The 17314-nt window shown below is 37.8% G+C and overlaps 1 protein-coding gene across 2 annotated transcripts in view; it reads left to right on the forward strand.

Moving 5' to 3' along the window:
* Positions 1 to 17314, forward strand: part of grm8b (glutamate receptor, metabotropic 8b) — a 145829-nt gene that overhangs the window by 86352 nt on the left and 42163 nt on the right. For both annotated transcript variants that reach the window (XR_011978536.1, XM_072671303.1), the window contains exon 7: positions 9917 to 10117. Coding sequence is in view for 1 of the 2 variants with exons in the window: in XM_072671303.1 (XP_072527404.1) it covers positions 9917 to 10117 (201 nt within the window). In the remaining variant the exon portion in view is untranslated. The remainder of the gene's footprint in view (positions 1 to 9916; positions 10118 to 17314) is intronic.

Here is a 17314-nt window from a genome sequence, read left to right on the forward strand (position 1 = left end):
TGCCAAGAGAATCATTTATCTTCAGAAACTAGAGAGGTTAACCCATTTTTTGGTGTTATTCAGGAACCATATTGGTGGACATGTTTGGTAAGACAAATATATCTAGTGAAAATAAATATTTAAAAGCAGCAGATGCACTGCTGCTGAGTTGATACATCTAGCGGAGACGTGAACTTTGTACCCCTTTGTATAAAAGTGAACCGCCTTGCTCCCTCTTTCCACTTCTCTCTCCTGTTTGGGTCATATGGGTAGAGCTGTGGAGAGCAGATGGACGTTTGGGGCTCTTTTGTGAAAGCATGGTTATTGTTCTGGCACAGTTATTTGACATAATGAGAATAATTACATAGCTGTGGATGCAGCACATCAGTCTCTCGCTCTCTCCGTCTCTCTGTCTGATCTGTGTGTAGCTACTCAGAACACTTCTCTGCAGATGGATGCCTCTGTCAACAGCATACTGACAGATACTCTGATTATTATCATCTTTCCCTTAAAGGAGGAGAGCGGGAGGGAATCATTAAAGCGTGGAAAAAAGATGCTCTTTCTCTCTCTTTTTGTCATATAACAAAAACCGACACTGAGAAATTCAGCCCGTCTGAGGCCATGCAGTGTAGTGCGCACACATGAATACACCCCCTCCACCCCATATACACATACACACACAGACAATAAAGACTTAGATTCATGTCCCAGCACATCCAGCAGTTGTCTGCAGAGTGCTACAGTGTACTGTATGCTGACTACAATGTCCTGGGGTCTACAATAGAAAGTAATCCTAGCTGATTTTGAGGATTTTCCAGAACACAGACACTTTTGGCTAATCCTCCGGAAATATATTAAGGAAATAAAACTAGATTTAAAATGGTGAGAAGGCTGAAGAGATAGGGCGAAAAAAAACAAGAAATTACACAGTCAGATCCTCTCATCTCATATTTTTCACGAGTGAGGAATACAGTTTGAAAGCTGGAACTGTGTCTAAGGCTCTGCAGGTATTGAGGCCGGCAGCAGTGGTTTGAATTGATTTTATTATCGGGTTGAGATTGAGTTTTAGAAGAGCTGGATAGATGTCTTTTATCAGAGCCCGTCTATGTCTGCGGAGTAATCATACAACAGGACAAATGGCTGAATCAGCAAGACCTCTGGTCAGTATCCACCCGCGAGAGAAAAGAAAGAGAGAGAGTGGGAGAGAGCGAGAAAGAGAGAGAGGGATACTCCCATGAATATCAGATTAACCATTTAAAATGTGCTGCGAGGAATTGAAAGTGCTGACTTGTACTTGTGCTTGTGTCTGTATAGGTGTGCCCTTTGTGTGTTGGTGTATGTGTGTGCCACATGTCCATGTCCCACATATGCCACATACAATATAAAAAGAATTTAAGATATTTAGTACATATATGAAACACTGTATGCCACAGAATGTGCTTCAACAGGCCTCATATACTCTATATAAAGGTGCCACAACAGGTTATTTGAGCAATGCCATGCCACTGACTCACACTCTTTCACAAACATGGTTCTTTAGGGAACCAAAATGGTTCTTCAATTGCACTTGAAGAACCTTTCATTAAACCTTTATTTTGTGTGTAGAAAGTTAATGAAGTTTGATTTTGCATTGCATTGCATTACATTACTCACTATACTGCACCCTGAATATGGCTCAAATAGTATTTGGGATGCTTGTATATGGGGTATATTAGAGGGTATTGGTAAACCTGTAATCTGTCTGTTTTGTGTTAAATAGTTAAAGGTATGACTTTAAAGGACTAAAGGACTCAACAGCCTCATATTACCTTTTTACTGCAGGTCATATGATTGAATGTTCTGAATGTTCCGCTTTACTACTGAAGGAAGGAGTGGACAATTAGTGGATTAAGTTCTCATAACCATGTAAAGTGTCTGCTATCATTGAGTAACAGTAACTGTTCAACACACACGGTGGCATGTAGAGCTACTGGACTTTGGTGCTTTGAATTGACTCAGATGTGTGAACTGCTTGTGGAAGGTCGAAAGTCGGCCGAAGGACAGCAGGCGCATTGGTTTAATACATTTTATTCATGTGCAACCAACTGACGCTTTTGATTCATATAAATTCAAAGCACCATTTTCTTCAGAGTGTACGTATGTTGAGCTCAGGATGTTTAACACTGTTCTCTGGTTCAATTCATTCACACCGTATAATTTGTCCACTTGGTCATTTCGGGTCACTGACCAGATCTCACGATTGATTGTGCTTTCACACAATGGAACAGTTTGCACTGGGCTACGTAATAATTACTCTATAACGCAAACTGACGCTAGAGTGGGGATAAGTGGACACAGAGTTCACTGTCAAACAATTCATTTGAGAGTTATTTTAATAATGACTTTGCATTAACTCTGTGCTAATCTTTTCGAGTGAAACTGAGTGCGACTTTCGAGAAAAAGTGAGGTCAAGTGAAGAGCGCAGTGGAAAATACACCTCAATGTCTTCCTCTTTTCACAGATTAATCCAAAACAAGCACACATGCAAAAACAGGCCACTTTGTTGCTCCAGTTTAACTGGAGGAAAAAGTCACAGACAGGAAAATATTGCATACTTTGGTTCCTTTTCTGATGAATAGATACATAGTGACATGCAAGCGTGGTTTGCACTAGTTCACATGTTTATTTCTGGCAATCTCTGACCCCAAAATGCGTCACAGTGTTTTCGGTTTTCAACCTATAAATCACATTAAATAAATGGAAAAATAAACCTTTGCCCTTGTTTTGATTCCTAATAATTCAGGGATCAGGCATGCAGACAAAGTTTACTCAGAGAATGAGTACAGTAGTAAAAGCAAATAGTAATGGAAAAATACCTGCCAATGCTGAGATGGTAAATACCATCAGTAATACTCAGTACTCTACTGAGTTTATTCTTTCCTGCAGAACTGACAAGATAGCTAAAATTAGTAATTTAAAAAATTCACTATTATATTAACTTTCACTATTATATTATTGCTGTCAAGTTGGCCCCAACCTACACAATGACCATATGGATATGGTTTACTCCAGAATATCCTGTCTTCTGAGTCTTTAGACTTATTGGCTTGTTCATGTTATCTCTTTTTGTATACATTTACCTTTTGCTGGTAGTCTTGCTGCTCTTCCTCTTTTACCTTTAAATGTTTCAACATAGTTGTCTTTTCCAGGGAACTGTTGTTCTCATCATATATCTAAAATAAGATTATCAGTTATCGAGTTAGAGGTGAGGCTTGAGAATTTCATGAAGCCAGTTGAAACAAAGTAGGTATTTCACAATATACACAATATACACATCATAGTTGTTAGTAGACCTGTTAACCAAAGGTTAACCAAAGCTCTGACATTGCCTCGTGAAAGAGTATTGGCTACATCTATTAATTTTCAGCATCTGAGAGACAATACACTAGGGCCGCAGTCAGCTGGACAGGGATTATAAATATTTGATTTGAGGTTTATGCACCGTTGAGCATTATTTCTGCGCTGCAGAGTAGCCATTTATTCAAAAGCTATTAACATTGTCTTCTCACACTGAGGCTAATGGCTAGAAATGCTGGTACAAATTTCCTGCAATGTGTTTGGACTCACATGAAAGTTTAGGTTTGGCACTGGACATATGCAACCCATTTAATGGGACTTTTTTTTTGCTGCATGAGCCTGATTCATAGCATTTCCATATCAAAAGGCATCTAAACAAAAACCCTGTTTGTGGTGTTTTTCACTCTGCTCTTGTTGCTGGCCACTTGCCTCACTTCTAATGGCTCTCTGCCCTTTATTTGAGAGCAAAATGGGTGTCAGGGGACAGAACGTTAGTGAGCCAAAGATGACTGCTAAGTGGAGGGCACTCTAAATTATTTCCTGAAGTACACCATTGTCCGTGTTTTCTTGAAAATAACAAAATCACTATAAAAATTGGGCACTTTTTGTTCAGGTTCTCCTTTTGGTTACAACTAAATTTGATAGCTTACTCTTTATACTCCATACTATTATTACAAAAAACAAAGCCATGCCCAAATGGAATATGCTGCCAAAGCTGAAGTGAATAATGTTGATTATCCCGTTACCACAACACTAGTCTTTCCGTTGATAAGTTGGAAGCAGAAAAAATGGGTAAGCATGAGAATCTTAGCAAATTGACGAGCAGAACGTCATGGCTAGACGAGTCAGAGCATCTTCAAAACAACAAGTCTTGTTGGGTGTTCCTGGTATGCAGTGATCAGTAGCAGTAGCCAAAAGTGGTTCATTAAAGAACAACCTGTGCCCAAGGTTCCTTAATGCCTTCCATAGGGACTTAAAGGATCTGCTGCTTACGTCTTGTTCATGTCTCAAGAGGTGAGAACTTTATTGGCAGAACAAGGGGAACCTACACAATATCAGGCAATGTTATGGATATTTCTCATGTATGTTTATGGTCTGTACTTTCAACTATTTCAGCAGCTAAACTGCAATGTGGGATTGCCCCGTTCTCTGACTGCATGACCAAGTACGATACATTAACATTAGAGAAATAAAAAAGCATCATTTTATCAAAACTCCCACGTAATGAAATCTTGATCGTTAGTCTTTTCTGCCTTCAAGCGATGTCAAGCAAGGGAGCATCAAGTCTGAGAACAGAGCTTTTGCAGAAATATTTCAGGATCAACACTTTTCCTTTGAGCGGCTCTTTGGTCTGCCAACAATCAGGGTAATTTTACCATCCTATTCATATGTGTGGCCTTAATTACATTTCCTGTTCATTGTAAAAAGAAATGGGAATTCACACAAATAAATGTGAAGGAACAAATTATATGTCCTCTATATTTGCCTTTTGTACCACCAAAACATAAGAAAGTAATTCTTCTAGATGTTCATGAGTAGTTGCCCACATTTCATACTCATACTCTCTAATAAATCCACTATTTGGCATTGTGGGCAGCCCTGGACTACAGAGGAAATCATTAGAAAAGAACAGTTGTGTACTGGCAGGAACATAGTCCAGAAAGCAGTTTTTTGTCTAAACACACAGCTCTGAGTTCTTTTTTGTGCGGAAACCAATTCCACTGGAAGCTGTGCAAGACTGAAACAGCCATGTAGGCCAGCCAGACTGGGTAGGTTTTTAGCTTTTAAAGAAAACAACCATTTGACTAACATGCAAAATTCTCAATCACAGATCATTACATTACCAAAACAAACTTAGCTTAAGCAAAAAGCAGTACACTAATCTGCAAACACAGAGAATATCTTATTTGTTTAGCTACTGTTGACCTTAAACCAATCTCAAGGATAATTTAGAAAAGCAGGACAGCGCCAACATTTTTCAGTTGAGTGATTGTATCTCACGTTGAATGACTCAGTGGAGCATAGAGAGAGCAACTGTTTGCTAATAGTACTTAGTACTAATAGTACTAATAGTACCTAATAAAGAGGCATTTGTTTCCCATTGGATTGATACAACTTGTTTTGCGGCCAGGGCCAGATATCGTCTTTGAGAAGTCTAATGATAATAGCATGCAGTTTTTTTTTTGAAGAAAGGCCATCTGCCACCAAATAATTATTTGAGCCGTCATGGTTTTATATAGCTAACCATTGCCTTTGCTAAAGAATCCTTAAAGAAGGCCCTTTTTTCAGTTGTGCAACCCTTAAACTGCACATCTGTCTGTTTATGATCACTGTAAATATCTTATTACATAATGCAGCAAATGAGGAGGTCGTTAACTAGCCTGAATAGAATTGTCAATAACTGTATTAATATGTCAGTCAAAAGTGCTGTCTACCTACTTTCCTGACTGTGAGACATCATCATCAGCATCCACAGAAACAGCAGCAGCTGCATTGGCTAGCTTCTTGGCCAGAGATCAGGTTAACAAAACTAAGCCTGTCTAAATGAGTCAATATCATGCTCAGGAGACCATGAAAATATTCTTTGCGCTGACAGGCATTGATAGGATCTACAAAACAGTATGTCAGCCAGCTTACCAGTGTGGGATCCCCTGATTAACATTGTTTCTGTCAACACAGCGGTGCCTCAACAGTCTATTGCGTGATGTCTGTCTGCACACTCTCCTTTTTCTCACTTTGCCGCTCACAGTTTTTCTACAGGCTCTTATACCAACCTTGAAATGTGCCTTTCCTTGTTAAAGCCTCTGTCCTTTAGACACAGTATGCGGAAAAACAGTTGTTCATCATACTGACTTGTGTGAAACTCTCTGGCAAGCAGTCGGTTGTCTGCTTTTTGTCATTCCTATAGCAAGCATTCATTAGAAGTTATGTGCCGTGTCCCTGTGATTGCTTTGATTGTGTGTCACAGTGGTGCATATGTGGTAGGCACTGACATTTCTTAAAGAGCAGTGAGACAAAGTTCATTTGTTCCATCTTGTGACTTTGCTTGGATCATTGTGTCCGCTTATTATGTGGTGTGATAATGGGAGACGCTTTGAGTCATTGCAAAATCACCATCTTGCACAAATCCATGTGAGTGCAGATGCATGGACTGGGGTCCCTGACACTTTTGGCACTGTGAGTCATTTGACTGTTTCAAAGCTTTTAGCAAACAATTCCTTCTGTGACTAATGTAGTGCTTCTGGAAAATTCTTCAAGCATGTTAAAGAAAATGTGATAAGTGCAACTGATATTAGACAGTGGTTATCATTCAAAATAAAAGGAAAACAAGGAAGCATTCTTCTTCTCATCGGTACCAATGAAGAGACTGAAGACCATGAAATCTCTAAAATCAAACCACCAATTTCGCTCTCCTGGTTGACCTTCCTATGCATACCATCAAGCCCTTGCAACTGATCCAGAACACAGTGCCAAAAGTTGCCTTTCATTTTTAAAGGTCAGCATGTCACTCCTCTACTATGTTATCTTCACTGGCTTCTGTAGTTGCCCACATCAGATTCAGAACCCTGATTCTGCCTTACAAAGACAGAAATGAACCAGCTACCTGATGGACCTCCCTACCTAATGGCAGTGGTCAAAACCTAGTCCATATCAAGAGCCCTTTGAGATTTAAATACGGTTCAACATTTTTTGCACTTTTACTTGATTTGTTTGACATTCAGTCATAGTGTAGTTTATGTATGCAGGTTTTGAGTATTGTGCCTATCTTATGCATCTCTGTATCTATCCTAACTTCTTCTTCTGGCGGTGCTTGGAGGTGTCTTTGGACTTTGGACACTCTTCAAATACAAGGTGCTACAATAGGTTCTTTGACTGATGCCATAGACCACATGAGCCACATTTTGTTGGTCCATTTTATTCTTGTGAAAAAAATTATAACCATTTCCATTATAACATTAATTATAAGTGAAAGTCTGTGAGGTAGGCCTTGTCGTCAGGGCCCAGGTCTTGTAACATCTGGACCCTTACACATCCTCCCTTGCATGGAAGAAAGGGGTGGAGCCAACCCACAGGGCAACCAGGCGGGACCAAAGTGGTGGCTGCAAACAGGAGGATTAAATGTCACCATCTGAAAGCAGCAAAGTAGGCGTGTAAGTAGAGGTCTTTTAAAGACAGGTGGAAGTTGATGATTGGGCGAAATAAAGGTGACGTAGCATTAGAGTCTCCTGGTAGGACGTTTGCTGTGTTGGGATATAACAGCAAAGCACTTCTGTAAGTCTCTCTGGACAAGAGCGTCTGTTAAGTGGCATAAATATAAATTTTGTTTTTTTTTTTTGTCACGGCTATGTGACCTGAATGGACAAGCTTGTCAACATTTGTGATGAACAATTGGTTGGACAATGGGACTCCATTCATGGAAATGTATTCAGTGCTATTAGGAGCCAGTGTGCTCCCAAACCACTCCTGTGTTTTTTTCTTTTCTTAATATCATAAAAGATGATCTCTTTCATTAATATGTCATTTATCTAATTTTCCTATCTAATTGCAGTAGAGCAATGTCCGTCTGCTCTAGAGGATACAGAGAGAATGAGAGAGAGAGAGGGAGACAGAGAGAGGGAGAGAGGAAGCAGATGTGGCTTGGTGTCTGGAAGGGCAAATTGAATTTAGCTCTATAAGTGAAGGCTAATTGAGATCCCAGTTTCAATGATTAAGCTGTCTGTCGCTTGGAATGTCACTCATCACTCATGTAGATGAAACATCTCATCTCTCTCACATCCCATTGCTGGAGAAGAGCTTTGTTAGCTGGCAACAACCCAAGGCAAACTATGTTCGTTTGCTCTTTCTGTCCAGAGGCTTCAGCAGTTTGGTGCAGTTCTTTGGCTTGAATAAATATTCAGAATTTTCTAGATAGTATTTCCATAAGCCCGTGGAAGTATAGGCTTTAAAGATGGCCTTTTCCACACATCTTATTTCATCACAGTGACTTTTCATCTCTGCCAGTGACAGACAAAGTCTCCTTTCTCTCTTTGTCATTCCATTCTCCTACCTTCTGCAAGGGGCTAAGAAGATATTAAACTTAAACCTTGAAACAGTTCTTTAAAATTATAAAAGTAGATATATCTACTTCTACTAAAATGAAAACCTTCAAAGTCCAGAGTGTTAGTTTGGGCCTACTGGCTTATGTTGTCTGGAACTAGACCTTATATCTGCAGTGAAGGCCACTAACATTGTTGTTAGCATTTGAACTAGCTAACTTAAAGGTTCCTTCAGTAGTATTCAGCAACAGGCGTCCAGTATTTTTTGAGTGAGTCACTGTATAACTGAAACAGTCAAACAAAACAATAGAACTTGAATGGCTGGTTCAGACTTGAGATGTCTGTGTTTAGGCTGCATCTGCCTTTGTACCATTAAACCCTGTGCTGGAATGTGATCACACAATTCTGATAGCTTGGTGCCAACATAACATAAAAAAATGCATTGAAGCACAAATGCTAAATATGCTGTTATGTTTCCATTAAGCTTTCTGGACATATCAGGTGTAAATTTTAATGTGATGTGTGTCTGTGATTATATTTATAAACAATATAATTATAAACAAATTATAATATCAGTATTGTTATACAATACTTTTATTTCATCATACATTCCTCATAAATAAGAAAATGAATGAAAGACAACAAGGAAGACAACAGATGAAAACATAATGAAAAAGTCAGTAATTGTTGATAAAATCACACATTATTACATCATAAAAACACTAATTATCATGTAATAATGCCATATTCAGTCATGTAATAATTTTCAGTATGAGTATTGTTAGTCAGAGACTTTCCTTTTGCTGGCTTTGGCTTTTTTACCACCTTAGTTGACATGTTATTTATCCTTGCAGCGTACAAATTATTTCGTAGTTAGTTAAATCACAGAGCTAAGCCACTGTAGATTTACACTGCATCCAACTCTCAAGGCCCCATACATGTATTTCCATTGACATGGGGCTCTGGCTTAAACTGTTTTGTCAAATTTAGGCTTTTAAGAAAGTCTTTAAGCCAACTTTAAAATAAAACAAGTTAAAGTAGGTTCTCCATAGAAGAAATATGTAGAAAAGACACAAAAGTCCACAAGAGGTTTGACAAGTGGATTTTCCCTTAACTTCTTACTAAATTAAATCAGCTTAAGAGAGAACCAAACAATGTTTCCCATCACATACATATGCAAAGATTGTCTGATCCTTTTTAAATTATCATTAAAATATCATCCTATAATCGGCTTTAAAATGCAAAATAGAAAAAGGTGAAAATACACAGTGGATTACAGGTATTTGAAACCAGTGAAACATTTTGTTTTTATTCTGGGTTAGGTCGTAGCATGATCTGAACATAAATATGGAAGAGTGATGAACTAATGACTATTATCTAGAATTGATGACTATTACTGGATTTTATTTATTTAATTATTATGTTTTGAGATATATGCCCTATTGACTGAAAAGTAGGGACTTTTCAGTGTGTGCCTAAATTCCTCATTGTCGTTTTTCCTCATCTCATATTTTGCTCTGTTTCTATGTTCTGTTAACTGGTTCTGATATTTTTCTGACTGTTAGGGTTGGAGAAGGTCGGAAGGGACTCCAGCTATGAGCAGGAGGGGAAGGTCCAGTTTGTGATGGATGCTGTATATGCCATGGCTCATGCTCTTCACCGCATGCACCGAGACTTGTGCTCAGGATACCCGGGACTTTGCCCCCGAATGAGCACCATTGATGGCAAGGAGCTGCTAGGTTATATCCGCAATGTCAGCTTTAATGGTGAGTTTCTTGCTCTCTTCTACATCTAAAAGCCATCCTTTCCAACCTATGTAAATGAATTAACATGTACTGTATTTGAACAAAACAATAATGGCAGATCTATTTGGGAATAGACTTAAACGGCACATTGTAATGTTCATTAGTCGTTATCATGACATCGACCAGTGCAGTATTGATATCACAGAAGTCAACATGCAAATGAGACAGCAACCAGTCACTAAAAGCTTTATTGCTTACTGTGAGCATTAACATGACCCGACATGTTGGTCAAGCATATTTCAGGTCTGTGTTTAACACACCAAGAGTTCACAAATGCATTGTCAGTACATTAGAAGGTATATCACAGCAATTTAATTGCAATGTGGTATTTTGTCCATGTTACTCAGCCCTAACACACTTATTTGGACTCCCCTGGCAAAAGTACTTTTTGCTGAGGACTGATATTCAGTACTTTAAAGAGAACTCCCTTCTGCACTACCGTGTTTACAATTACTTTTTATTTGCTTAATTTAACATACAATTAAATTATCTTAACAACAGATATTATCAGTCACAAATACCATCTGACTCATTTGAGAAGATATAGTGCCGAAGTTTGCAATAACTTAGGCACTATAATAACAAATTAATACCTTCTAAATTAAATTAAACAGCTTCTGTGTCTCCCTTGTCTTTATAAATCTTGTGCTCCTAGTTCTCTCTCTTTGGACTGCTTACTCCCCTGTGTTGACCCCTACACCTTTTCTTCGTCCGCTTTATTTTGAGGTCATATTGTCTGTTTTTCCTCTACCTTATTTCTTTAAGCTAGTTTTAGGTTGTGCATACACTTAGAGAGAAACAGCCAATAATGGGTTGTTTCTTAAATACATGCTTTTTCATTCTTTTAATTTGTTCCGGTGTTGTTTTGATTGCTTTTCAAATCAATTTTCATATTTATGTTGATAGACAGTGTCTATTTGCAATGCATGAAGCCGTGTTACTTGACTTAAAATTAGATTTTTGAGTTCAGCTTTCTGCCAGGATAATTTTGTCGTTTGCCAGCCAATACTAATCAGCAATTTTAAATATTTTACTTTTTCATCACTCATGTTTTCATGTCATGGAACCAATTGATTTTAACTGCAATTTCCCACACTTCAAAGGGACACAGAAAAGACAGTGCTTTGAAATATGCTCCTTTGAGTTTCTTGCAGGGAGATTTGTTGTTAGAATTTTTTCTCATCTTTGGCCATCACTCTCACTAACACTATACCCATCAGTGCCACCTGAACATGTAATGGATCATTGTAAATAGCATTAGTTCTAAGTGTGCTTGCAATAAAAGCTCTTGCACCAATTTCGAAACTATTGTAGGACACTGAGGAAAAGACTGTTCAAAATGTTCCATAATCGTCTGAATCCTGATTGACTCTTACCTTTCTATTCACTTTGGTACAGTCTTTATTTCCACTCCATAGAGCATTCTCATGTGGGTCAGATAAAGAGTCAGATATATTTTACCCAGTACGGCTCAAGCTCGTCTCTTTTCATTCAGCATACAGGCATGTCTTTTTTTAAGGGTCTTTTCATGAAGCCGTGACTCACTCAAGGACAGGCTTTTCTAACCTCAGCATTCTTTTCTTTTCTTTTTTTTCAAGGTCCTGTAAGACTAACTTTTCAATGAATACTATAGCTTTTTAACAATAGAGTTATTTGTTTTGCCTATATGTTTGTGTTTTGAAGATATTCTCCTGCTTTCTCAGTGCTGTGTATAAATAGTTTATATCCATGCCCTTGGTTGATTGCATGTACCTTCCGACTTTTGGTTGGACTGGAGTATTTTCAGGACGGTGAATATCCCTCACTGAAATGACCAGATAAATTTGAGTCATGGGATGGCTTACATAAAATCTCCTTAAATGATTTTGCGTTGTCATTGCATACCGAAACATGGATGGTATTGTTAATTATTAACATTACTTGATTGTTGTCTAGCAAAACTACAAAGCTCTCACATGTTGAAAGTCAACTTCTCAGAAAAGGTCTGCCTTAAGGTCATACTTCACAATCAGAGCCGCTTAAATGTCTACAAAGGGTAACTATTTTGCAGAGGGAAAGGAATATTTAAAATATCTGCAGTTCCAGCGTTTCACCAGTGCTTAAACTAACTACCTTTCCTATACAAACAGGCATGTAAAATGTGAGTGTGTGGCTATTTCTTCCATTTACTGAGTGCATCATACCACCAAAACCAAGTGGGAAATAAACCCCCACGAAATCACTTAAACTTGAGTCACGGCTGAATAGAAACTATTCGCCTTTTCTAGCTTAAACTTGCAGCGTGTTCAAAATAGAGCAACATAAAACCATTCACAGCACTACCACATGCTTAACAAAAAGCCAGCAGATTAGCATCTTTTTAATAAATGAACTGTGTGACTTGTATTTCAAAGCAAAAAATAGCATCATCAGTATAAACTAAGGATTTCATTGTCACAGACAATTAGACACTGGTACAGCAATGGGCAATAAAATGTAGTCTCTGCACTGTATATCATAAACCACTATTGTTGTTCCTATTCATTAAATTACTTTTTTCTATTGATATATTGACATAATAAACGTTAGATACCTTGACATGTATGATAACTATGATGATGGCACTCGTACTTTGTTCTCCCCGTATGTAAAGCTGTATGTTAACGGTTTCCTCTTTCGCGAGATTACAAAGTGTCCACATGTGGAGATTTACCTACATATCAAAAACTGGCACTTTTTCTACATTACACAATGTTTACCATGGTTTGTCATTTTATGGGGTTTGTAAACAAGTTGAAATGGATGAAATATAACATCAAAACAATGGTATATGTCTCTAAAAAGTAATACAAAACAACTATACGTGCAAGACAGAAAGAACAGGTGGAGTAATTTATACCTGGTACAAACAAATTAGCAAAATGGTGTAAAGTGTAATGACTTCCAGTTAGCTACTTATTACTATGCAGTTTATGCTGCTCCTATGTATTTGTTCATCGCCAGCTCTATAATTGGAACACATGTTTTTATTAGATATTTTGCTGCATTGTTTCTATCTATGCAGATATTGTATATCGTCGCTGTTATGCAAATGGATTTACATTGAAATGAATCTGAAAAACAACAATCTTAAAGGAGCAAATAAATTTTAATGGAAGTCAGTAGTTTTGGAGCGTTTCAATTGGTCAATTAATCATAATTTCTGACACAATATAAAGAACAGCCAGAATCACATTATGTCAAGAAGTGAAAAACAACAAAAACAGAGATTTTAAAAAACAGAGGTTTTTACATGATTACAAAGACATACAGGTGATTCTAGAATTACTGATATGCTAGAAAAGCATACTAGGATCTACTTTACATTTGTAACATTTAATAGATGCTCTTATCCAGAGGGACCTCTGACCACTCCGAAAATATCCCTAGAGAATTTGAATAAAGTCCAAATATACAAGAAATACAGCACCTGATATTTTGATACAATACAAAGAAAAAGAAATGGGTCTTCAGTTGGAACTATGAAGACATTCAGCAGATGCCTAAGGCCATTCCGTTACACCACCTCGGTTCCAGGACAGAAAAAAAGTGTAGCCCCTTTGCCTTCAATGGGTTTTGAAGGAGCTGAGCTGTACTTGAAATTTGAAGGGCTCCAGGTATGGATCAAGTTTTGACCATTTTCTTCAGGCTGATCTATTTTTGGCTTTGTAGACCAGCATTAGGGTTTTTAGGGTCTGATAAGAGCAGATACAGGAAGCTAGTGAAGATAACATCTTAATATTTCCCACCTCTATAATATACTATGCTGTCTAAAATGGAATATGAATATTTCTTTTATAATTTATTTTATTTATATGATTTAATAAGTAAAGCTGCACCAGTCGTTAATTATTATGGTCGATTCTAATTCAAATTCAGGCGACTGCTATTTTTTGTTTGTTGATTGTTTTTTTTTTTTTGCTTTGTTTTTATGAGCCAAAATGTAAAAGTGAAAATGTTGACTTGCCCTTCAACTGAAAGATGTACTTTGTAGACTAGATAAGCAATATAAAAAGCAGAGGATAGTGGGTAGGCTTAAGACGTGCACAGACATGCGGAGCGCATATACTTTCATGTCTACATTTTATAATGAAGAGACAGTATCCCTGAGCCTCAGCTCATCTGTTTCTTATGTTGTATTTCACACTTCTGTTTTAAAGCATATGTGCATGCTTCAGATTCATTATGTCTAAAGAATATGCTTCCATACCCCTCGCCCCCCCACCCCCCACCTTCCTGGGGACACATAACACCTGAGCGTAAGATTAGAATACTTATCTCACCTTTGAGGGTGTGAAGACGGAATTGGAAGACGGATTTCACAGGCTGTTTTTTTTTTTTTTTTTTGAGCAGAACTGCCTTCACTGCTTGATTGCATAGCGAAGTCTAATGAATGTGAAAATGTGGTTTGAAGGGTTTACGCCTCTGAAAAACACAACATTGCATTAAGCATGGATGTGACCATGGGGCTAGAGTAGAAGTCTGTGTTCACTCAAATGTCAGTAAATTGTTGATGCTTATGCTTAATAGGATTAGTGTTCTTTAGCTATCATGACACTCTGGTAAAATGTTATTTTCCCTGTTCATTTATCTTGCAAAAATTAGTGAGTGGGGGAGCTTGTTTTTATGCTTTCTTAGGACAGACAAATCCTGCTTTTGTAGAAAAAAACTGGCAAAAACATGCGCCTACCTTTCTAAGGATGCAAAACCTTGTTACTAAAGATTAGGATTAGGGTTAGGATTATAAACTTTTATTACATAAATGTTAAAAGAGCCATATCATTGTAAAATGCATTATCCTGCCTGTTTTTTTTTTTTTTTGTAACAGTTTGATGAAATATATGTGAGCTTGTACAGCAGATAAGCTCTGCCCGTTTATACTGATTTATACCGTTTCAGTTTCAGACTGCTTTTTGAATGAGACACAATGCGTAAAACTGGGCTAATTTGCAAATATAAATGTATAAGTCTATACAAATGTAATAATTAAAGGTTGGGGATGAAAACTATGGAATATGGGCTCTTTAAGGATGTAACAATTTCAATGCATCAAAAAATCCCCCTCGCCATCAACTGAACATTTCTACCCCACCATTTTTTTTAGAAATCACTATCAGTGATCTAATCTGTTTTATCAGAGTAGAGTGAGTTTAAGTCTGTTCACAAAATGACAGGGCTTTATTTATAAACAAGCTTATAAACTGTAGGGTTTTTGGGGGGTTATCTTGTTAGGGAAGAGCACAGCAGGTGCTGAAGAAGCACCCTGCATCACTGTGGGCCAAACAACATGCTGTGTTGCCCAAAATTCCAGGACCAGAAACATGCTAAACAAGAGTTAACAATAAAAGTGCTTTGCCAAAAAGAAGACAATTATTATACATGAATAAGATGAAATTGGACAGGTATGTAAACTCTTTAAATCTGTATAATGCGTTAAACTGTAAGTGACGGACTGGGTGGACTAAATAAATCGCTATCACCTAGGGAGCTCAGTAAAGTGAAGCTTTGGGTGAACAATGTTCAGATGAATATATGTAATATTAGTCAGCTGGAGCTAATGACGCTAACTAACACAGGTAGTGACTCAAGGTAGCTCATTACAGAGAACTAATGGGCAGTGAAAACACTTGACTGTTCTCATGGCATTAAATCATTATGAGCTATATTAAAGTGTTTCAAGGTATATATTTTCAATATCAAGAAGCTAAATTTCAACACCACATTCCAGGGTAAAATGCTGATGTCAGTGGCCAAATGCCACTGCTACACCTAGAAGAAATTGTATTTGGGTAGTATGATAATACCATAAGTGTTTTTAGAAAAGAGCTCTCAGAGATGAGCTTTGTGTTCATGAGCACAAAAGAGAGACTGATCCAAAGAGTGAAATAATTGTGTTCACCCTCTTAACTGCTGAAATGTGTTTCTTATATCTTGGTTAATGCATTTTAAAGGTATGTGGCTAAAGCTTATGTGCGAATTGATACATATGTACATATGGGACGTACAGTGTTTCATACACATGTAACATGTATGCCTTGGGAACAGTGTGTACGGACAGTGTTTAATCAAGCAGCTGACAAATGGAGCAGATCTGAGGGGCCAGTGTAGCATCAAACCTTCAACCTCCAACTCTGAATCGTGACGGCTACTGCTGCCTGCAGCCAATTGCGAACTCAACCACAATCACGTGCGCTCCAGTGCCTTCATACATACGTTTATTTTTGTACTTGTGTTGGGACACAGAGAAGAGCAGGGGGCTCTAAATAGCAGTGTTTGTCTCCGTTGATTACAGTAAATGCACTGTGCTAACTCTTGTGTTATACAGGGTCAGTGCTCACTTGCTGTGAGGTCATGCTCAGTAAGTTTAACAGGATGAAACTGTTCATTGAGAAGACAGGCAAGTGCTGGGGATGTTTTCTCATATAAGAATTTCTGCAAAGAAAAAACAAGATGTTACATGGAACGAAGCACTTTGTTTAGTGATAAGTTTACAAGATGCAACCACAGTCATGTCAGACAGTAGTGAGTAATTGATTACAGCACTGACCTGGAAAGATTACATTCCATTGTCTGTGCCACTATTGATATCCTCTCAATTACCCACCAGATACAACATAAGTAAATGATTAAGTAGGTGGAAAATGGCTGAATAAATGCTAGCTGCTGCAAATATCCTCTCCACTTTCGCTGTGTGTGTGTAGGGCGCTGATTGCCTTTAAAAAAGAAGAGAGCAATCAATACCTGGAGATGCATTCTGTAAAGATCGCAGGCAGCTGTGTCTCAACGCTAATGTGTGCTGTCTGTCTTTATCTCAGTGAGGACAATCACTGTCCCAGACTGATTTAGTGAAATGCACTCAATTAAATGGACAATTAGCCTCTTGACAAGTGTGTCTGATTCACTAGATGAGATGGTTCTTCAATATCAAACAACTGACTCTTAACTAAAGCATTCATAAAGGCTGCTTGCTTGGGGTGTCAAGTTGTAATGGTAAAGAAATCTGTTTTTGTCTTCTGGTTTATTTTAAATGTTAATCATAGGATTAGGTACTAAAGTAATTCGGACTTTTGTGACTAAACGTCAAAAGGTTGAAGAAGACATCAGGGCAAAGAAATTTCTAAAGCAACAATCTGGAGAACT

Source organism: Salminus brasiliensis, chromosome 2 (assembly GCF_030463535.1).
Source record: "Salminus brasiliensis chromosome 2, fSalBra1.hap2, whole genome shotgun sequence".
NCBI lineage: Eukaryota > Metazoa > Chordata > Actinopteri > Characiformes > Bryconidae > Salminus > Salminus brasiliensis.